At 47.0% G+C, this 23,553-nt stretch overlaps 1 protein-coding gene across 1 annotated transcript in view; it reads right to left on the bottom strand.

Annotated features, from left to right (window-relative positions):
• Window positions 1–273: 273 nt before the first annotated feature.
• The window catches only part of LAMC2 (laminin, gamma 2), a gene marked incomplete at its 5' end in the record, with an annotated part of 56,303 nt that continues 33,023 nt past the window's right edge, over window positions 274–23,553 (bottom strand). The window contains 17 exons of the mRNA XM_005881327.2: window positions 274–2,048; window positions 4,443–4,542; window positions 4,635–4,793; window positions 6,564–6,763; window positions 7,836–7,950; window positions 8,486–8,635; window positions 9,563–9,707; window positions 10,474–10,623; window positions 11,701–11,780; window positions 13,099–13,304; window positions 13,624–13,780; window positions 14,968–15,113; window positions 17,368–17,613; window positions 18,173–18,355; window positions 18,986–19,204; window positions 20,312–20,424; window positions 22,748–22,937. Coding sequence (XP_005881389.2) covers window positions 1,795–2,048; window positions 4,443–4,542; window positions 4,635–4,793; window positions 6,564–6,763; window positions 7,836–7,950; window positions 8,486–8,635; window positions 9,563–9,707; window positions 10,474–10,623; window positions 11,701–11,780; window positions 13,099–13,304; window positions 13,624–13,780; window positions 14,968–15,113; window positions 17,368–17,613; window positions 18,173–18,355; window positions 18,986–19,204; window positions 20,312–20,424; window positions 22,748–22,937 — 2,813 coding nt within the window. The remainder of the gene's footprint in view (window positions 2,049–4,442; window positions 4,543–4,634; window positions 4,794–6,563; window positions 6,764–7,835; window positions 7,951–8,485; window positions 8,636–9,562; window positions 9,708–10,473; window positions 10,624–11,700; window positions 11,781–13,098; window positions 13,305–13,623; window positions 13,781–14,967; window positions 15,114–17,367; window positions 17,614–18,172; window positions 18,356–18,985; window positions 19,205–20,311; window positions 20,425–22,747; window positions 22,938–23,553) is intronic.

Below are 23,553 nucleotides of genomic sequence, written 5' to 3'. Positions count from 1 at the left end.
TATAGCCAATAAAAAGACAAAAATATTCATTATAACCCCCACCTTGCTCAGGGTGTTCCAAAAATAAATCCTTCTTCATGCTTAGGAGATAGTACCAGTGAAATCTCACAAAATACTCTCGTGGTTGGAAAGGGCCAGACAGATGCTCAGAAAAAGGACTTAAGGATGCTGACTCTAGGACTCCTTGCTCTTTCTGTGGCACTTTAGTTTCCATGGCTTTGGAACCTCCACCCCAGGCTTAGAGTTTAACAAATTAGAAATTGACCACAGGCATCTAAGAATTATTCTTTATTAAAAACATGTTCGCGAAAAGCCAAGGAAATACAGAGGTGAGGCAGTGCCCACGTCTTCTGGGCTGAGGTGGAAGGGCCTCTGGCTTTTCCAGCAATTCCCACTGGTGTCATGACTCAATGGTCTGTTGCAATAGGTTGTGGAAAGAGGCAGAGGGACAGCTGGAATACAAAGACATGTGCACAACCCAGAGCCGTCTCAGCCAAAACCCAAGTGCCCCCAAGGGAGTGTCTTGCAACATATGTCCTGTTGAGAAAAGAGGTTGCAAACCAGGGGGTGATTGCAATAAACACCACTTGTGACGAACAGATTTGTAAGTTTAAATTTATTTTTTTGAATGTCTAACTTCCTCACTAGACAATCAACTCTATGAGGGCAGAGACTGTCACCACTGTACCCCAGCCCCTGGCATACAGGAGGTACTCAATAAATATATGTCGTAAGGATGGATGGATGGATGGATGGATGGATGGATGGATGGATGGATGGAAGGGTGACTTTTATATAGCTCCAGTGTGAGTAGGAACGTTCTCTGAGAGAAAGAGAGAGAGAGAGAGAGAAGAGAGAAGAGAGAAGAGAGAAGAGAGAAGAGGGAAGAGGGAAGAGGGAAGAGAGAAGAGAGAGAACACACATGGGTGTAAATAATTTTCAATGTTTGAAGTGGGACTGAATTGGGACTAATACATCTTCTAGATAATATTGTACCTCTTTCAATGCCCACGTTACATTTTTCTATTACTTTGAAACCCAAAAGTGAATTCCCAGTGTTTGCTTTGCTAGTAGGAAATGCTGATAGGGTGATGCCATGGCATCATCAGGAGAACAGATGCCACTCTCAGGTCCAGAGGAACTTGAAGGTAGCAGGGCACGGCAGGCATCATTGCCCCAAATGGGCCAGGCTTGCAGCTCCTCACTCCATCTCTGCTCTCTTCTTCCAGCTTGAAAGTGGAGTACATGTTTGTGTACTGGGTGGTAAGTGGGAAGAACTTTGATCAACAAGAACACTGGACACTAGGAGTCAATAGTATTTTACTGGCCAAAGTATGACTGGACTTCACTCTCTGTTCTGACATTAGGAAGAATTTTATGCGTGAGCCAAGTTAAAATATTTTCCTTTGGTCACATTACTCAAAGAATGAATGAGCTATCACCCAGCAGCGCTTGTCCATACTCCAGGACTCAGTTTACGCCTATTCTGAGGCAATCATCTGCCCGGACATTTTGTCCTTCCATCCAGTCTACCCTTGGGATCCAGGTCCTTGATCAGTCTCCTACTCAATGCTATTTGCCTCATTATCCAGCATCAGAAAGCAATTAGCATCACGTTGGTGCAATAAGACATTTGTCTGGCCGAGGTCTCAGGGATGGAATCAGGTTCCGTTGACCTGAGCATGCCTTTCAACATGTTCAGACGTCCACATCCCACCCCATCCACTTGAGATAGCTCCTGAGCCCTGAGGTCTGTGTCCCGAGAACCTCAGTTGAGAAATCACTACGGCAGCTTCACTGTTGCTCAAGAGCCTGGGTGTTATAGCAGCCTGGGGGCAGGTTGTCCCGAATGTTCTCCAAGTTTTTTACATCAGCCAGAATCCCATCTATGCTCATCTCCAGCGAACGGAGTTGGCCTTGCTGGCGACGTGCCCTTTCTTCCAGCTCCCGCATCAAGGGCTGCAACTGGTTTTTGATCTGAGTATTGGCTTTGGAAAGCTTCTGCTCCAATAAAACCAGCCCCTCTTCATCCACACTGCCAGGCTGGTCTATTGGAGGGAATGAAAAAGGAGTTTAACAGAAAAAAGCTATGGGTTAGATCCCCTTAAACCTACATGGCCCTTCTGTACCTTTAACTAATTCTTCTTTCACTTGTCCAGAGCTAATAACCTGCCATGCATTTATTTTTAAAAGGCTTATTTTAAATTACAAATAATCCAGAAAAAGTGCTGAGAGCACTAGCATAGTTACTGTGTTGTAAACAGTCTAATTCTGAGCTCTCCAGTTAAGCAATATGAAGCTTGGAATTCTCCTTCGATGTCAGGGTCAACAGTTGATGCTCTGAAAAGATAGGGGCTGAAGGTCATATGGGACTGATCTCTTCCTAGGATCAGAATCAACCCCTAATTATGCTTTCTGAGCCACCCGTAGGCATTATCTTGCTGTTTCCCACTGAAGGACCTGTAGAAACTGGCTGGGCTTCGGGCTTCATAGAGGCCAAGGTATGCTTTGCTATTCGGAGGATGGATTCCAGCTGTTAGGAAATGCTGCACGATTTCCTTCTGGCCCGAAACAGTGGGAATCTAGCTAGATACTGGTTTACTTCCAATATGAAACATAGTCCCATTTGTTCAGGTATGTTTACCCTGAAGCAATCTAAAAGTGACATCAGCATGAAGGGCACCAGGCCAAACTCATTTGGCTTGAACAGGTTTGAGCGACCCTTGGTCATTTCAAAGTCAAGGTCAGGTGGCCTCACATATCTAAGCTGAGTGACAGTATTCGGTTGCATGAGTTTATTATACCTAGAGCAATTAAAATGCGATTGTTCCAGGACTGAACAGAGCAAATAGAGTAGAAACAACACCATCACAAAAGTGGACCAATCCTTCACCGGGGGCAGGAGAGAATTCACGAATTTAGGGTCGGTCCCTATGACACACAGAGAATGTTAACTAAGCTTGGGGACAAAATAACTATGTCCATGGGGAGGCAGCATGAGTTACTCCAAAACAGCAGGAGTGCTGGAGGCCAAGAGACCTTTTTCAGAACACTAAACAAAGCTGCTAAAATCTCAACTGGATCGCATTTTTTACCCTTACAGGGTATTTTACTCTTTGGGGCCCTAATGGGGTCACGAAGCAGACCCATAAGGATAACAACACAGATAATATTGGTCTCTCAGGGTGATGATGATACTCAGGGTGATTGATCCATTTAAAAAAAAATATACATTTTATTGATTTTTTACAGAGAGGAAGGGAGAGGGATAGAGAGTTACAAACATCGATGAGAAAGAAACATCGACCAGCTGCCTCCTGCACACCCCCTACTGGGGATGTGCCCACAACCAAGGTACATGCCCTTGACCGGGATCGAACCTGGGCCCCTTCAGTACGCAGGCCGACGTTCTATCCACTGAGCCAAACCGGTTAGGGCTGATTGACCCATTTTTGTTACAGTGTAGTAGTTTCTACTCTATTTAAAGTTGTCCCATGGAACGAACAAAGTAGAACTAGGCCTTTTCCAGAATGTGGCTGGAGTCTAATCAAATACCTAGTTGCTTGTCTGCTGTAGTCCAGGCTTGATCAAGCAGGCCAAATGAGGGCCTGAAAACAGATCTACCTAAATCTAGAATTTTAATTCCAATCAGATGTCTTTTGGACGGTTCTGTGGAGAAACCTGATTTGTTGCCACACCGTGCCATCTAAACTATTTCATCCTAAAATGTTGCAGTATCTCCTGGGCCTACCACCTTTACATTTCTCCTGGTTATCCACCAGGCAGCTCGAGTTGCCGCCGCTGCTCACATCCAGGTATAACTGCGGTTTGAGGAGGGACACATAGCAGAGTCAGCAAGTGATTCTTGACTTCCCAAATGGGGAGAAGCTTCCCCCTCACCACTTCCACTGCTTCAGAGAAGGCGCCATCATCTCTCTCCCTAGTTCCTTCACCAATCTCCTGAGCAGCCTCACCCTGTCTTCTGTCTAACCCGCCTTAGCTCTCCTCTACACAGCTGCCCAGGGATCTGTCTGAAACATGCAGTGATGACAGTATTCCTCTGCTTAGAGCTGTCCACTAGCTTCTCAGAATCAAGGCCAGAATCCTTAGCAGGACTTCCAAGCCATTCAAATCCTTCCTCCACTATTTACTTTGTGATCCATGAGACATTATTAATCAACCCGAGCTTCAATTTACCTTCCCTACAAACATTCAGCTCTTTGACCTAGAGACTTTCACCTCTAAGAGCAAATGTGCTCAGTAACCCATCTTAGAGATGCTAACTAGCATAGAGTCCAGAAAATGTACAGTATCTGGGCCTGGACAAGGCTAACTTCCTGATACCCTTAAGGAAAGTTGAGACTCCCATTCATCGGGACTCATGGTTAGTCTTCTAGAAAAAGGCATGGAGTATGGGACTGGAAGCTGGGGGGTACTCCTACCTATTAGGTGTAGGATGCTGTCCAAGTTGTCAAGTGTATCTTGGATTGTAACTCCAGCATTCTTGGCTCTGTTATTAGCTCCTTGGGCTTCTGTAATCACCTAAGGAAAAACACAGACAAACTCGTCTTGAAGGGTGTTTTCCATATTGGCAAGTTTGAAAGGATCTCCCTTGGAAAGCTGTGGGAACTCACCATTTGTACGGCGTCCATATCTATGTCAAACTCCCGCTCCTTTCTGGCCAGCTCTCCTTCTACTTCTCTCATCTCACTCCTCAGAGTGGCCAGTCCCTTCTCCATGGCCAAGGCTCCATCTGCTGTCACATTGGCTTCCAAGTTCAGACTCTCTATCTCCTGGGAGAAGAAAAGGAGCCAGGGACGGAAGGAAAGAGAGGGGTGAGGCACAAAAACATTCCAAAGACAACTGCAGAAAAAATACAGATGCAGCGAGGCCCTGACAGACTGAAATGAACAAGGAGAGAGTCAGACGTGGGGACACACCCTTTCCAAAGCTCTGCCTCAAACGAGTTAATGTGGGGGTCTGTGCGTGGGGACTAAGAGGGTCAGCACTGAGACACTGCTTCCCTCTCAGGGCACTGCTCACCAAATGGTGGATGCAATAGGAACGAGTTGGGATAACAGAGAGGGTGGGAAACTCACCTCATTCTCTGTCATGTTCCTTTGCTGCCTTAGCCTTTTGCATGACTTTATTCCCCAAGAGAGTTGAGTATGAGGTACAGAGAATGAATAGGCTACAGCTTTGAGTTTTGTTTTCATTAGGACAAACCTTATCAACATCTTTGTCAATAGCTATTATTAAGCACCAAATTGCAGATGTCTCTGTGCTAGAAGCCATATAAGGAAGGCACATGAACTTGGTCTCTACCCTCAAGGGACCTAAAATTAGAGATTATTTTTGCAAGCCATCAAGTGGTCCAAGAGTAAGGCCAGTCTAAATATCAAGAGTTCCCTCCAGGCTAGAGTCTAGAGTTGCATCGGCTTTGTAGAGTCATGCTTAAGTAACAGCTATGGAGCTCTCTTCCTGCTGAGAAGCACTCCTAGTGGAGCATTTAATGTATGGGTTGTAAGCGTCACTAATCTCTCCCCATTACTAAAAGCTCCTGGAAGAGAAGGACTGAGTCTTTCTCATCTCCATATCCCCAGCCAAGCACAGCCTGGCCCACAGTGGAAGAAAAGAGAAAAATAAATAAGTGGAGCTTACATAGAACACAGAGACAAGGAACCTAGAACTCTAGAATGCCATAATCTTGAGTCAAAACATTGATGATCATTGTTATGAGTTGAATTTTGTGTCCCCCCCCCCCCAAAAAGTAGCCCCAGCACCTCACAATATGAACTTATTTGAAATAGGGTTGTTGCAGGTATAATTGGTTAAGATGAAGGCATACTGGAGTGAGCCCCCTAATCCAATACGACTGGTGTCCTTATAAGAAGAATCAAAGACACCTAGGAAGAAGTATCCCATGTGATGATAGAGGTAAAGATTGGAGTGATGCTGGTACAAACGCATACTGGAGTGAGCCCCCTAATCCAATACGACTGGTATCCTTATAAGAGGAGTCAAAGACACCTAGGAAGAAGTACCCCATGTGATGATAAGAGGTAGAGATTGGAGCGATGCTGGTACAAAGCAAGGAACACTAATATTGACAGCTGCCACCAGAAGCTAGGAATGTTTCTACCCAGAGTCTCAGAGGAAACATGGCTCTGCTGACACTTTTATTTCAGATTTCTAGCCTCCAGAACCGTGGGAGAATACATTTCTGTTGTTTTAGGTCATCCTGTTTGTACTACTTTGTTACAGCAGCTCTGGGAAACTAATATAATAGTCTATATAAAAACAATCTTGTGTGGGGGTTTTTCATGGTGTTGTACAAAAAGGGAGTTGAAAATAGAAGATTCTAGCACTCAGTCAATGATGGACTGTGAGTCAACCAACAAAGGGGGTGCCCCAATGGATCTGGAGCCACCATGGACCACAACAGGACTCTGAGCCCTGTAGGTGAAAAGGGTCCTTGAATGCTTTGGAATGCTCTTTCCCATTCCACAGGAGCCTTGTGTTTGGAGCTGCCCGTGCTGACCAGCATCTCGATTTCTCTTTACCTGTTCTATCTTGCCGGTGATCTCGAGGGCCTCCCTGGCCGCGTTCTTTGCCCGCTGGGCGTCAGCAGCAGCACTGCCCAGGGCTGCCTCTGCTTGCTGAGTCTGCTCACTGGCGTCGGTCACCTTCTGGCTGATGTAGGACAGTCTCTTCATGGCCTCTTCTGCTTCTGCTTTTCTGTCTCCAACCTGCAGGTCGAACTCTGAAATGAAGGTAAGGAAACATCGCCTTGAAGATGAAAACAAACTTATACAACCAACTTACAAATGAAGATGGAAGGGGCTGAAGTTTTTAAGAAAAATTCCAGAAAGAGTGTTATTACTGCCTGGGAACGAGATGGGTAGAGGGAGTTGTGGCTATTGCTCTTTCTTATCCAGGAGAAAGCATCTTAAAGGAGGCCTTGAAAGGACCATAATTTGTCCTTGGTGGGGAGGAAATGACACTCAGCCTGCCCGGGTCCCCATCACTGCAAGAATCTTAAGACCCCAAAGCAAATCAGAAGCAGGTGGGATCTTTGAAGCCCAAAGTTTCAAGCCAGAGCCTTAAATTCGAAGCTGCCACTGACAGCAGTTGAGGGTTGGATAGGGCTGGATTTTCTGTGAAGAATATCCCAGGTCTTGAGGAATTCTTTTGGTGTGTGTTTTGTTTTGTTGTTTAGTGAAGAAGCCTGAAACTTAACCAAAGCTCTAAGGCACAGACCTAAATTTCCTGGGATCTGGATGCTGTGACACAGCTTGCCCCATAATCACAACAAATTGACCTATACTGGAACCAACCAGGCTACAACAACAACAACAAAAAGAATGAAAAAGAAACATATCTGTATGGTAGTGGGATGTTGGATCTGTGAGGGACCTTACAGATCACCTAGCTTAACAACAACAACAAAAAGAATGAAAAAGAAACATATCTGTATGGTAGTGGGATGTTGGATCTGTGAGGGACCTTACAGATCACTTAGCTTAACCTTCTTCCTTCAAAGAGAAAGTTGGGGTCTGGAAAAGCGTTGTGACTTGCTTATGGACACCCAGCCAGCTCAGCCTGGTCACGGGGTCCGGCAGAGATCGGAACTCAAGCCTTATGACATCTAGCTCAATTCTTTCCCCTGCATCAAATATTAATGAAAGCTTTTTCTTTATAAAGTTATTTATTACGTGTCTATGAATACTCCCAATGTACCTATCACTTAGAGAGATATATGAGGATTCAAAATAAAGTAAAGTCATGGTTGCACTTTTAAAACGCTCAAGGGACCTGAACCATGAACTACTCACCTCTAAGGTTCTTTAAGATGTTCTCAACTTCATAAAAAGTGGCATTGCCCATACTTAGTGCTTCTTGGGCTCTGCTTTTAGCAAGGTTGGCCCGGGAAAGTAGCTGAGCTGATTGCTGTAAAGAGGCAGAGAGAACAAGATTGGCATAAATGTAACATATACCTGGGAAGTGCATTCCTACAAGCAAAATCGTTTCAACACATTTTTCTTTGTGACAACAGAGTGCTGTGACTCACCCAAGAGTATAGTGGTGCTGGAGCAAACCCCTGCACAATGTGGGACAAAGCAAACACTGTAACCCAATGACCCAAAAGGATCCCATTCAGAGAACAGTCTCAACTCTAGCCCACTATCAGAGATAAGAAGTTTTGCAAATTGTAATTTTTAACTCTGGATACTTCCTGAAGCCAAGCTAGCAGACAGAGTTGGACCAAAATTGGAACCACAAGGCCTGGGTCCTATTCCTAGATCTGAGGGCTGATTCAGTGGGTGAAGGTGAGCTAATTACATCAAGGTCTCTATATCTTAGTTACTTCCTCTGTATGCAGTGGTACCATGATCTTTTAGAGAGTTTCTATTTTCCCCCCCATATTTGTTCACATGGCAGGCATTTAATGCATACTTGTTGAGTGAGTGCATTAAAAAGATACCTGTCTTTCATTCTTTCCATTCTGTAAGAGCTGCCGGGTTTCTTCTTCCCAGTTTCCCAGATTGCTCTGCACACGCTTGAATTCATCCATATGCTTCGTCACCAGGCTTGAGAGAGAATCAGCTTTTTGTCTGATCCTCTTTGCTTCTTCCTGTGAGCAAAGGAAATAAGTCAACTCTCTGCTCATCAGTTACCACACCAGTCTTCGTAGGACCTGCCATCATTGTTTGAAAACAACATGGGCCCAAAGTCTAACAGGCACAATGCCAAAGCAGATCCCTCCCTCGCCCCCCGCGCCACAGGTATCAAACAGGTCCTCTTTTTAAAACTTATTTTTAATTGTAGTTGATATATAATATTATATTAGTGTCAAGTGTACACCATAGTGATTCAACCTAAAAAGTGATCACCATAATATGTCTATTAATCATCTGTCACCACACATTGCTATGACGATTTTGATTATATTCCCTATGATGTACGTTACATCCTTATGACTTACTTTATAGTTGGAAGTTTGTACTTCTTAATCCCCTTCCCCTTTTCACCCATACCACCATCCTCAAAGAGGTTTTGTGTCTGTTTTCATTATATTTCATGTTTTATCACACACACACATATATGGGAACATTTTTGTGGGAAGCATTGAGAGTGCTTTTTGTGGTAGGTAGAAAGCCAAATCTTCTTAATCTAAGTTTGGAATTGATGACAGAAATAACAAAAACTGTGAGCAGAACACGCGTCTTTTGAGTGGCTATACATAGTATTATAGATTTCACCTAAATGTAAGTATCAAATTTTATCTGTAATAATATCCCACAGTTTTCAACAGTCCCCAAAAGTAGGGAAGAGATATAAAACCTTTATCCATAAATTGGTTCAGGATGTGAGACGAGGCCTTTTCAAAGACCAAGACTGGGATTAAAGAACAAGGACAGGGTAATAAGAAAAATATATACTCCTCCTAATCTATGCAAGAAAGATCAACATTGAGACAAAACTGATATGATGGAACCAACCCCCAGAGAAGAAAACAGCATGGCTTCCGCTCATCAGCACACAGGTGAGATGTCCTTACCTGCAAGGACGGATCAGTGACTCCCTGGAGCTGAGACATGGAATTGAGAAGGCGGAGACTATGTTGATAAGACTTATCTGCTTCGATGTCAGTTTCAGTGGCCTCCCTGGACAACTGCTGAGCCAGAGACTTCGTTTTCTCCAATCTGCAAAGGGGAAAGAGGGAGGAGTTTGTGAGAATGCACTCTTTTTATTAAAAGCAAAAATCCATCATGTTGTCTTAAAGTATGTAGTTGGAATTATCAGGAAAGCCAAATGAGGTTATGTGTCAAATATGTGCTCCTCTACCATCTAAACAGAAGCCTTAAAATTGATATAGGTTGGCAAAGGACAATTCAACCCATTTCCCAATTCTTTTTTTTTTTTAAATAATTTTTTTGTACATGAACACATATAGGAATCCCTTATTTATTTATTTTAAATGTATTTTTATTGATTTCAGAGAGGAAGGGGTGAGAGATACAATGATGAGAATAATTGATCAGCTGCCTCCTGCACACCCCCTACTGGCAATCGAGCCCACAACCCAGGCACGTGCCCTTGACAGGAATCGAATTCAGGACCCTTCAGTCTGCAGGCCGATGAGCCAAACCAGCCAGGGCGTTTCCCAATTCTTGATAATATAAATATATTGCTGTTATATCCTCCATTCCACTAGGTGGATTTACTCACATACATCTTTTAAACACTACAGAGGGTGGCCATATCTCCAAGCATGCAATATCTCAATCAAAACACATATTTTACTTAGATTAACCTACTTTTTCTTCCTCCAGCCTTAAAGGTATCTGTTTTGCCCTAAAGTAAGTCTTTCATTCTCTTAATATTAATATATTTTTTTAAAGAAACAGTTTGCATTATGCCCCAACATTGCAGATGACATTGGTCCCGTGAGGACCCGCTGAAACATACTTTCCCACAAGCCCTTGCACCACGGAGCCGTCCAGGCTGCCGCTGCCGCCTCCTTCCCGAATAGCCTTGCGCGCCAATGACAGAGCTTGTTTGGAATAATCTTCGGTTTCCCTTGCCAGTTGCTCCATGTTCCTGGCTGACTCCTCATGGCTGAAAGAATTAAAAATGAATAATTTGGGTTTTCATAGCAAGAGCCTCCTTGAGGCCTTTTATTTAAATGAAGGGAGAGGAGCACGGGAACTGGTTTGGCTAGAAATGCCAAACAGAATTGACCCAGTTAGGTGGAATTAGAGGGACTGTCAAGAAACAGGAGGTGTTCTGCAGGAGTAGCCTCGTATCATCGACTTTTGGGTGATCTTTTCCATTTATGGCAAACCCAGGAGAGGCCTGGGGTGGGGCTTGGGATGGCTGGGAGCAGTAGTGAGGGGATAAAATATTGCATTTATAAGCTGTTTTCTGCAGGGGAAAAAACAAACAAAACCCCCAAAACCCTGGGTCTATTTCATTCAGGATGTAACCTCTTACTCACGTGCTACAACTCTAAACTAGGCCATCACCAGGGGGGACAAAACCAATCAATGAAAGTCCCCCATATGCTTTTGTCCTCCTGGTTCTGGAAAGCGATAAAAACAAACTCCGAGGCAGCTCATGCTACAAAACCCCAAGCCAGCCCAGACTGAATTCCATGTGGGATTAGCAGAACACGCTACCCTGCTGAGCAGTGGGCTCTGGGCAAACCGCTGCAACATGGCAGCACAGTCAGGCAGGACGGAGGAGCTGCCTGAGGTCATGGGGGCCCAGCAGAACTGCTGTTCAGGGGGAAGGCCCCCTCTGCAGACTCAGCCCCTCCTCCCCCCCACTCCCACCCCCCAGGCTGGCAGAGACTCATTGCTCCTTGTTCCCAGGCTCGCTGTGGGAGCCTGGGAGTCCCTCAAAGCTGCAGCGTGTTCTTTTCCAAGGGCGGATTCATTTCTTGGGGCCCAAGGACTCACATCTGACACACACCAAAGTCATGTCGTGAGTCACAGAAAAATCCGGGAACACCCTGACCCCCAACTTCTGCCAAATGACCATGTCTAGTGGCCACCAACTTATCAAGGGAAGTGGTTAAAAAATGAGCCCAGAGGTTACGAATATGGTGCTTGGGGAGGGAACACCCTGCAGTGTTGTTCAAGTCTGGCCTGGCGGAGATGGTCTGAAGCAGGGGTGCCCTCTGATCATGCTCACCTGTTTGCCAATCTCATGGCCTCCTGAGCCAGACTTTTAAAGTCATTTGGTCCCACGTAGTGGTCTGGGGAAGGGATGTTCTGTGAAAAAGGAAAATCGGTTAAGGCTTTGCCCTTGGCCATGAAGCCTAAGCAAGTTTGCATCTTCCTGTCGGAACCACTTGTCATTAGCCACACGGCATTCTACACCATGCAACACAGAGTCCCAAGTGACCATGGTCATTACAATTAAAAAGAAGCAAAAAGAAGAAACAGCAAGAATAAGGTTGAAATTCGTATTCAAAATAAATCTGGATAGATAGAGATGCATTAAAAATATACATATGTTTATATTTTCATATGTATTCCAAGTCCAGTAGACTATATATCAAGTTATAATGGTGGTTATTTCTTAGTAATGGGATTACAGGGGGGAGGAGTTATTTATTTTCTAAATTTTCGACAATAAATTTTCCTCAGTATAATAATCTGACTGTCGCCGAAACCGGTTTGGCTCAGTGGATAGAGCGTCGGCTTGCGGACTGAAAGGTCCCAGGTTCGATTCCGGTCAAGGGCATGTACCTGGGTTGCGGGCACATCCCCAGTAGGAGATGTGCAGGAGGCAGCTGATCGATGTTTCTCTCTCATCGATGTTTCTAACTCTCTATCTCTCTCCCTTCCTCTCTGTAAAAAATCAATAAAATATATTAAAAAAAATAATCTGTCTTCTAATTTCCTTTATTCATCTTCCACCCACCCACTTATATAACTGTCACTTTACCTTCTTTATTCTGAAATAGAAGAGTGCTCATTCAAATTTCTCCCTCCTACCATACTACAAACTACATCATCAAGACAATCATACTGACCATTTTTTTCCCTTTACTTTTTTTTTAAATTTTCCCCCCATCACCATTTACCCCTCATATACCCTCTTCCACCTCCACCCAGCCCCACTAGCAACGATTGTTATTTCCCATTTTCAGGACCATATTTCCATGCCCTCCTTCCTTTACTTTTCATTTGTTCTTTCGGTTGTTTCTTCATTCATTCCTGCAGCAAACATCACAGCCACACACTGTGCTGGGGATCTGAGAATGTGAATATGAACCCAGATCCTGCCCTCTGGGAGCTAACAAGCTAGAAGACAGACAGAGAGAAGGGAGAAGAGACAGGCCCAAGAGGAAGACATGGTTAGCAAGAAATGAATCAGGAAGAGTAACATAGCGCAGTAAAATGGGAAATGGGGGAGGGGAGGACGCTAAAGAACACAAAATCAGGTGTGACTGTTTCAAGGGACAGAAGTCCAACTCTCTGCCAGATGGACGAGAAAACCCGAGAAACAGCCAGTGAGCCAGTGATGCCTGCGGACGGTCCCCGACACAGCCCTGTCTCAGCACCCTCGGCCAGCACCACCTACCGTGTTGCGCAGAGAAGACCCGCTCTCCTCCACGCTCAGGCGCATCTGAGTGATGAGCCTCCGGGTGTCCTGAACTCGATTCTGATACTGACTGCCCAGGGCCTGAAACCTCTCCACCGTCATCTTGAGCTCATCCAGGCGGTTCCGGTAGGTATTTTCTTGGCTCCTTGCCTTGGCCAACCGGGGGCTGAGAGACCGCATGGCCCCTGGACAGAAACAAGGAAAGGGAGGATGAGCTTTGTTGAAGTCAGCACGGTGATCAATCATACTAGAGGGCTGACAAGGGGACTTCGGCTGGCCTATGGCAAGTTGGTGCAAACTCAATAGATGAATGCATGCAACTGCTCTTTTATCTCCACCATTCATTTCCCAGGAGAATGTCACAGACAGTCCTTGCCCCTCCGCAAGGGCTGGGCAGCGATACCTGCTGAACTGGTACCCAGAGAAGAGTCTGAGACCTCAGGTGGCAATGCTTTCTAGGACTATGCATTCTCTCCTGTCTGAAGGGGAAGTGGCCTCCATCACCTTGTGAAATCTGGGCTTCTTTCAGCATGTCCCGAAGGGCCTGCTCAGCCTGCTGCATCCTGCCTTCCAGCTCCGCGTTGGGTGCTCCTCCTCCACCGCCCTGAGCCTTCGAAATCAGGTCCTCCAGGCTCTGGAGCTGCTGCACAAACTGATCCATCTGAAACCACACAGGGAAAAGGATCAGAACACATCATGGTCAGACAGCAGGTATCCAGGGGATAGAAGCTAAAGGCCCAGAAATGCATAGCAGGCCATGGTGGTCCAAAGTTCAGACTGTAGGCCTGGACTCTCGGCCCCACTACTCACTAGCTCTGTGACCTTGGGCATGTCACTTCTTTACCCATAAGTGGGGATAATAACAATAATATCTCATAGAGTTATTACTTGGACTCAATATTTCTATAGTGCTAAGAACAGTGCCTGGAACAAAGAAATTGCTATAGAGGGATGGTTAAATACGTAAATTTTAAAACAGGCTGCCCGGCCTGTGTGGCTCAGTGTTTGAGCATCAACCTATAAACCAGGAGTTCATGGTTCGATTCCCAGGTTTCAGGCTCAATCCCTAGTGTGGGGTGCGCAGGAAGCAACCGATCAATGATTCTCTCTCATCATTGATGTTCTATCTTTCTCTCCCTCCCTCTCCCTTCCTCTCTGACATCAATAAAAATATATTTTAGAAAAACAGGTTGAGTTTGTCCTACATTTAGGGTTCTCTTTGGGCCCCTTCTTCCCCCACCCCTCATTCCAGTAAGATACTATTTAATAATTAACAACAACATCAATTTCATTCTTCTCTGGAATATAAATGAGACATTTCTGAAAGCTATCTCTGTTTAGACAGCTTTGAGACCTTCTGGACTCCTCATATCTTTTGTGTGTTTATGTTTTTCTTCATTTGCCTTACAAGGACAGCTCTTGGGAAAAAATCCTAGGAAGTGGCATATTATAGTGGGAAAATCACTGAACTCAAAGTCAGGGGCATGGGTGGGATTCCCAGGTCCACGTGGTCGTGTGACTTCAAAAGGCTGCACATTTTTTTGAGACTGTTTTCTCAATGAAAACTGAGGTCAGCATGCTTTTTCTCCCAACTTACCTAAGCTATCACAAATACCAAATGAGACGATATCTACAAAAGGGGTTTTCAAATGACACATGGAAGAACATAAATCAGAAGTGTTATTACTGTTATAAAGTATTTTTTAATACAGTAATTTTTAGAGAAAAAATAGTAACCCTTCCCTCCACCCCCCAAGGAGACTAGGAGGGTCCTAGAGCTATGGCAGAACCAACCAGTAGACACTGGAAGACTTTACTCATGAGGTGACGGGGGGTTAGCATGCCCACCTGAATCTTCACTTGATCATAGCAAGCTGGGCAGTTGGTTAATGCTGCGTGCTCACAGTTGGGGCCACCAAATCCTGGCTTACAAACGCAGCTGCCATCGCTTCGACACGCCACAGGCTCAGAGCCCATTGGGTTACAGTTGCAAGCTAGAGACAAAAGACAAACCATTCCTACCAAGCTAAGTCCAGAAACTGGAGGTATAGCAAAATAAAAGGAAGATCAAGTCAGCACTCATACCGTGTCACTGATTCACATTGGGTGAGATGCATCTCTTGGCTATGGCTCTAAGCACATTCCTAATACAGTTAGGTTTCAGGAATCATCTGGCAAGTTTGTTTGCTGTGTGTGGGGGTGAAGAAATATTACGACAGCCCATCCCTTCTAGTGGCACTTATATTTTCCCTCCTGTTAACTTGTAAGCCTGTTGGAGATTCAGCAGGCACTCTGACTTTGCTCACAAGGTGAATAGCATTTCTTCTGGGACTAATCTGTGCCAGATGTTGACTTCTTCTATTTTACAGATGAGGAATATGAGCTCAGAGAGGTTAAGTAACTTGTTCAAGGTCACACAGCAAGTAAATGGCCAGCTCGAAGGAGAACTTGAAAAGAGCCAATGCCCTTTTCCTTCTGTCCTGATGCCTTTGATGTATGAAATGCAGTAAGAAAGTAATACCTTTAATCAGTCGGTCAAATTAATTGTGCACCTACTATGTGCCACATTCTATTCTAAAGGCTGAGGATATAACGGAAGGTGAGACATCATTCTAATGGAGGTACAGTGATTCTCTGGGCTGCTCTATGTTCAGTGCTCACAAAATACTCAGTATCTATAATAATAAAAGCATAATATGCTAATTAGACTGGACGTCCTTCCAGACAACTTTGTGGACGAAGCTGGGGCTGCAAGGGAAGCCTGGGTCCTGGGTGCCTGCCGGTGGCCAGACGGAAGCCTGGATCTCAGGTGCCGGGTGCCGAAGGGAAGCCGGTGCTGGCAGCTGGGGGAAGGAAGGCCTACTCTTGCACGAATTTTGTGCATCGGGCCTCTAGTGTAGTAATAATCACATATCTTACTGTACTGTCATTCTTTGCTTATGTATTTGTAGCTTCCTTATTAGCGTATGAGCTTTTTGGGAACTGGGACTGACTTACTCATCATTATAACCTTAATATCAAGCTCCACGTTGGGTACCTGGTAGGTGCTTCACAAAAGATAGCTGCGTGAAGAAATGTATGGTCTAAAGCCAGTGAAATCCCTATTAATAGCCTCTGATAACTAGAATTATCTGGTTTACAGTATACTTTCTCTATGCTGTCTTATCTTTGCAACCACTTTGAGTTAAATATTATTCATCCATATGAGGAAACTGAAGCTCAAAGAAATTAACTGGTAGAATCGGAATACTACAGTAGGTATGTTAAAAAGCTGGACTTGTAGGCTTTTCCCACCATGGGGCACTTTCTAGCACATCACAGCAAACCCACAGGTTGGGGTCAGGGCAGGTGGGATTCGTGTCCCTGGGCAGAAACCCCGGGTTGCAAGCCCGGGTTGCACGGAGGTCCTCGGGCATTTCCTGGGTGGACACTCTGGTGTCAGTGGGAGGCTCTGGGCCCCGGCAGACGCCTGGGGAATCAGGTATCCTCCAATCTGGGCTTCCAGAGCCACTCTGGGCCTTGTGACAAGCAAGCTCCTAAGTTCTGGGCACCAGGCCTGGTCTGAGACCCTTGCGACCAAGGGGTGAGTCTGTGGTGAGGCCAGCTCCTGGGATTGCATTTGCCTCTGGAATGTCACCTGTGCAGAGGCGGGACAGGAGGGCGGAGCCAAGAGGCGCCGGCGGCACATCCACGCTCTGATCTGAGCAGCATTAGGACACCCCAGACAGCTGCTGCTTGGAAGCCGCGTCTCTTTAGGAGACGTTTTGACCGTTGCCTTTCTACACATCAATGACACCGACTTCCCGAGAGGGTCTCAAACTACTTCACCGCCCACTCCCCGCCCCGCCTCAGCTTGTTCAGGCTCAGTGGCCAGTCATTTATTCCTGTCCTGTAACAGGTGTGGCAGCCACTTCCCTGCCCACCAGCCTCGGGACTGGGCAGAGCCTGGGGCCCCACGTTATCTCCTCTTCCACTTAGGAATGTAAACCTGACCTTGTTCACTTCTCCTCCCCGGCTTTACCCATTCGACGCCCGCCAGCTCTGTGCTCCAGCCCTGCTACAGGGGAACTGGTCCAAGGCCCGACAGGCGACGGGTCTCGGCTGTTCATGGGCCACCTGGTCCGAGAAACCCAAGTAGCATCGCAATACGACCTGCTGCTGGCCTTGCCGATTAGCACGTTCTTACATGTGTACATACCAGCAAGCTTGCGTGTACACACACACACCTGCTTGGGGACGCAGTCCTACCTCGACACTTGTCCGCTGGGTTGGGAGCCAAGGGGTCCCCGAAGTAGCCTGCTTTGCACTGGTCGCAGTGGGCGCCGGCTGTGTTGTGGATGCACTTGAGACACCTGCCCGTCAGGCGGTCACAGTTCCCGGAGGCGCTGGGGTCCACGTTGTTGTTACACTGACAGGGCTGACAAGGCCTCATTGGGCTACGCTCCCCAAAGGGGTCCCCGAAGTAGCCCTCGGCGCAGAGCTCGCAGCGGGCACCTGGAAGGAACAATGGACAAGCCCAGGGGGTCATCCATCGGCAGCGAGACCAGACTCAGAGGCAGGAAGTACTTGTGGCGTCTAGAGAAGCTTCCCCCCCTTCCCCACCCCGAACCCCAGAACAACAGCCTCAGGAGCAGGCCCTGGCAAGGGGTTGGCTCTTGCTTTCCGGTGAACTAGATGGTGGGGTGAGGCGGGCTTGGAGCAATACTCTCAAGGCTGCCGCTGACAAATGAACTCTCCTTTCAGACTGACCGACGGCAGACGTGACATTTCCAAGGTACGTTTTCCTTCTCTACCTTGGTTCACTTTTAAAAACCGAGCCAAAGCATGTCTTTTGTCTGAACACGTCATCTCCTAATTACAAACCTCCTCAGACAGCTCAGATGTTCCCTCCCTGTACACCCAGCCCTTCCTCAACCCACTTCACCTCTCGGGCATCGAAATCGTCGTATCTTTAGAATAAGCCCATTTAGTAATTATAATTCCCTAGAAATTCCTTGGAATAGAAGCTCGGTCCGCGAATTCACGGCATCAGGACAGGTGGCGCGGGCCTTACCAGTGACCCCGAGGGGGCAGTTATTGCACACGACCTCCTCTGTCTCGGGCATCACGGAGCAGCTGAACCCGTTGCGACAGGGGCACGGCTTGCAGCTTCGGGGGTCGTGCGGATCATTGTAGAAGCCCAGGGGGCAGTCGGCACACCCGATGTCAGGGTTTTCATCCCCGGAGTAGCAGTCCCCTGGGAGGCAGAGGCAGAATGGAGACGCAGCCATGAGCAGGGTAAACTACACTTCCTGCAATTCAGGTGATGTCGGGGGTCAGGGCTTAGTAACCCAATGCCTTCCTTTCTGAAGCTTTCTGAAACACTGGCGTTCACCTTTGCCCTGGTACCAACTCTAAACATGGCCGAGGACCTGCATCTCACCCTCACTCTCCCATGTGGAGTAGACATGCACTTCCTCTCCTCTCCTTAGCTTCACACTGTGCCCCCGGCCCCCTCCCCCTGCCTGACACCATGTGTCCTGTCCCAACATTCATCCAGGCCTTGGCACTGCCTTTGATCTCCCCATATAATTCTTGCAACTTGACACCAACTCCCCGCCCACCCCCAGCGCTGAACCAGGACAGCCATTTCCTGTAACCTAGCACCTTTCCCACAACCTGGTGGCATTTCCACAATGAAAAGGATTGGGTGTCACAGAGCACCTGTGTCCATCTTCCCCGACCCCAGCCCGGCTTTCCTTAATCCTTTTCCATCTCTGAAATGAGTTCAGGCGCAGGCTTTCTTACACAGTTCTAGCTCATCCTCGGGAGACCCCAGTCGCCTGGCTGCACCCAGCCCCCTGGTCCAGGTGTTCATTTCACTCACCTGTGTCCGGGTCGCAGGCCCCGCCCCCTTGGCAGTTACATGGAATACAGGTGCCAAAAGGTCCCAGTCTGGGTGAATCTCTTTTGTAGCCAGAAGCACAATCCTGGCAGAACTGCCCCTTGTACCCAACAGGACATACACATTGTTCAACCCAGGGTGCGGGGGCTCCGGAGATGGGGCGGGCCGAAATCAGGGTCACGTTGTCCAGGTAGCCAGTGCCTGCAGTGGAGAGAACAGGTTAGACCAGGGGTGGGCAAACTTTTTGACTTGAGGGCCACAATGGGTTCTTAAACTGGACTGGAGGGCCGGAACAAAAGCATGGATGGAGTGTTTGTGTGAACTAATATAAATTCAAAGTAAACATCATTACATAAAAGGGTACATGGGCCGGATCTGGCCCGCGGGCCATAGTTTGCCCACGGCTGGGTTAGACAGAGCAGGTGGCAAGGTCTGAATAAAGATAGACAGGCGGGCCTCTCTTTGGGTTTGATCTTTCCTAACTCACTGTCATAGGTGGTGTTCACTCACTCCGCCATGCGTGGAGGCATAGCCGTCCGTCATGACTGAGCACACAGGCTCTGGGGTCAGAAGAATCAGAGTTTAAATTCTGGCTCCACCCTCACAGGCTGTGAGTCACATAACCTTTGCATGAATGTGTCTCCTCAACTGTGGAAGTAACAGTGCGATCTACTGCCCATGTTTGCTGTGAAAATTAGATGAGACAACGCATATGGTATCATGTGCCTGGCACACAGTAAAGACTCAATGTGTTGTTAGGAAACACCTTTCTACGCCCTGCTTTATTCGCTGCATCGGTGACGTGGGAATGGCACACACAGCCGTGGTTCCTTTTCACATGGGGGCCAAAAGCTGAAGGAACACTCACTTCAATAACTTCCATCGGATTCTCAATAAACAGGAGTAACGGACTATGTGATGATGTGCGAACATGGAAGCACCGAGTGTAATCCCAAAGGAAAAGCTGCCCAAGGGATAAAGGGTCTGCGTCACAGGTATGGTTTCCCGGCTAAGGGAACGGGCCCGTGTGCTGTAGACTGTCTTCCAATCACCAGCTTCCATCTAAATCCAGAGACTCTTTTTAGCAAGGAAGCATCATCATTCACTCTTCGTTGGTGCTGACACCTCTTTTGAGAGAAACATTCCTTTTTAACGACTTTTTCTAGAATCGAAAAATTCAACGCAGAGACCCTACACTGAAACCATGGAGCAGTTTATCTACTTGCTTGGGTGGCTGAACGTTAGCGCGCTGAAGCAAATGGAAGGAAAACCTGAGGGGAGGGAACTCTGTTTCTCCCAGTCACTTACTGTAGTCGCCGTAGGTAGCTCGGATCCAGAGGGCTGTGAGGTTCCGCAGTAACCTCCGGTACTCAAAGTAACTCAGCTGGGGGCTCCAGTTACTGCTTGGATGTTCATTTAATCTGCAGGATTTAAAACCAAAGGCTTAAAGATCTAACTCTTTTCAAGCCTTATCATTTGTACACCTGCTACAAAGTATGCCCAGGAACAGCCAAGCCCTTCACAGCCCTGCTTAGAGAAGAGGCAAAGGACCAGCAGCCACGTCCTTGTAGGCGCAACATAGGGCTTTCTCACTCCGTGGGAAGCAGGCCCCACAGGACGTGATGGGGGGGAATCCAGTGTAGGAAGCAAGCTCCAGGGTTCGTGGCATCCAGTGCTGGCCCAAGTCCTCAGAGACCACTTTCTATTCTTGGTCACGCAGAACCCAATATTAGAAGCATCTCTGGGTTCAAGAAGTTCTGATCCTCAACTCAGATCCCCAAGAGCTACCATTCATTTTTTTGTTTGTTTGTTTAAATAATTTATCTGAGCACATTTCAGAAAGTTAGTTTCCACCTTCTACATCTCATGCGTCCTAATTAGGCATCATAGTGCCTCACTCCATCACATCGCCAGCCCCTAAACTATTCTTTTTTATGTTTTATTTATTTGTTTGTTTGTTTCCTGGACTTGCTCTCTGCGTCCTAATTAGGCATCATAGTGCCTCACTCCATCATATCGCCAGCCCCTGAACTATTCTTTTTTATGTTTTTGTTTCCTGGATTTGCTCTTCCAGGAACAACCCCGACCCTTTTGTTTCATTCACTGACTGGTTAAACAAAGTTAACTGTGCACTTGGTTGGGGCCAGAAACTGTGTTAGGATGGAAGACACAGAGACACTGGGGTGAGGTGGTCAGCACCAGCCAGGGGAGTCGTAGGTGAATAATTATGACACAATGCAGCGAGTGTTATAGCACATGCATGCACAGGCTGCCATAGGAACCCCCGAGGTGACTGTCACTTCACCTGGGATTCCGGAAGGCTCACACATGGAAAACCCTATAAGCGGAATCTCAGAGAGCAAAGTGCCCCAGGCTGAGAAGGTGGGACTGGGTAATTCAGTTGGGAGGGCTGTGTGTGTACCACTGGCATAAACTGCACTCCGTTATTTAAGTACACACTGTGTGTGTGCTGTGGGCCTTCTAACTCCATTTCCCTTACCGCTGCCCTGGGCTAGGCCTCCAGCAACTGTCGCTTGAACCACTGTGCGTGTGTTTGGATGGTCCAGTTAAGGACCTCACCTGAAGTATCCTCCACATGGTATTTGCACCAGCCTTCATACCTGATCATACCACTTCTTGACCTCCAGTGTCTCAGTAAGCTTTCCATTCTCTTACAGACATGGACAAGACCTCAGCACCTTGCATGACATACAAGGACCACCCTGTGGGTCCTTTCCCGGTCTTTTCAACCTTCTCTGTCCACCTCCCTTATACATGCGGTGTAGCAGCCACAAATAGCTCTCGCCAATTCCCCCTGTATGATGCCCTTCCCACTCTCACCTACATCGACATGCACAGTTGTCTTGGTTTTGTCCCTGGGAAAGTCCTGCCCTTCTTTCTGTCCTCAGCCCACATGCTGCCTCCTCCGCGAAGCTTTCTGTGACTCCTCCAGGCAGAACTGGGCACTCTTTCCTCTCCTCCCAAGTCCCCATGAGCATGCACACCGCTGAAGCAATTTTTGTACTGTACTATGCTGGCTTGTTGACAGGTTAATATATTCTACTAGACCGTGAACTCTTGGAGGACAAAGACCATATTTCTTCGTCTTGATTTCCAAGCTTCTAATCAATACTGAGCACTTAGAAGGCACAGCCCCTTCCCCCAACCTCTCTGTACCCACCATTCAAAATTCCCATTTCGCAGGAGAATGAGCAACCCCCTTAGACAGACACAGGGCTGTCCTTGAGCTCACTCCTCCCACCTCTTTCTCTGACCTCACTTCTCAGTGTGTTCCTCTCCCCCACTCCACGCTCCACTCATGCGTAACTACCTGGAGTTCCCTAAATCGCAACCTCCCTCAAGCATATTTTTCTCTGCCTTGTTAACCTTTTCCCTCTTCTTTCCTTAGAGAGTTGCTCTTCACTGTCACATCTTCTTGAGGCTCTTTCCTTGATCACTCCAGTGTGAGTTAGTTTTGCCTGTGTGTGTTCAAAACCCGTGTCCACCTTATCTACCTTATAAGCTGCACTGTAACCATTTGTTTATTTTTCTCCCTCATTAGCCTGTGAGAGGCTTGAGGGCGGGAGTCATGTCCTGTCTCAGCACATAACACCATGGCTGGTACATAAAAGGTGCTCAGAAAAGTTTGTTGAATGAACAAATGATGATTGAGTGAATGAAGGAAGGAACTTGACTGCAATCACAGCTTGTTCTATTGGACCCACTGGTAGTCTCTCTTCTTACCTGAATGTGTAAGTCTTGGTGATCCCACAAGGCAGTGTCTTGCCAAGCGGCATCAAGGGAGCTGTGATCCGGAGACCAGCACCTTCCAGGATCACGTCGTGGGCAGATGGGTGTCTGCCTCCCCTGTCCACACGGTAGTCAAAAGACAGGCTTTGCCCATAGCTCACCTGCTGATTCCCGAGAAATTTGGCTGTGAAATAGAATTTGAAGAGATTGAGATCAGTGTGAAGCTGGAGAAGCAAATTAGGGAGCAAGTCTGCACTAATGTTGGCCATTTCTGTTGGAGCTTGTATTATCCACCCACCACCCTGCCCCAAACCACCCTTCGGAAGAGCCAGTTCATGGCACTGGACATGGTCACACTGCTGTCAGCTACAAAGACGGATTAGTTACGGAAATGCTAAAAGGGCCTCATTATCACACAGTTCCATCTATTAGATCAGCGGTCGCCAACTGGTGGTCCGTGGACCACTGGTGGTCCATGAGGTCCGAAAGGTTGGTGACCGCTGTATTAGATGATTCATGGCATGGCCCTGTGACAGACCAGTATGTTGACATCCCAGGTATACCGGCAATAGTGCCATTTGTTACCTAATGCTTTAGAGCAGGGGTGGGGAACCTTTGTTCTGCCACGGGCCATTTGGATATTTATATCATGTTCTGCCACAGAATTATCAACTTAAAAATTAGCCTGCTATATTTGGTCAAACATTTAATTAACTCACCCCTAATGCCTTAACAGGGCCAGGCCAAATGATTTCACAGGCCTTACATGGCCCGCGGGCCGGATGCTCCCCACCTCTGCT

The sequence above is a fragment of the Myotis brandtii genome, unplaced genomic scaffold (genome assembly GCF_000412655.1).
Source record: "Myotis brandtii unplaced genomic scaffold, ASM41265v1 scaffold678, whole genome shotgun sequence".
Classification (NCBI taxonomy): domain Eukaryota; kingdom Metazoa; phylum Chordata; class Mammalia; order Chiroptera; family Vespertilionidae; genus Myotis; species Myotis brandtii.
The sequence above is the reverse complement of the archived record's forward strand: the minus strand, read 5'-3'. Positions and strand labels throughout refer to the sequence as shown.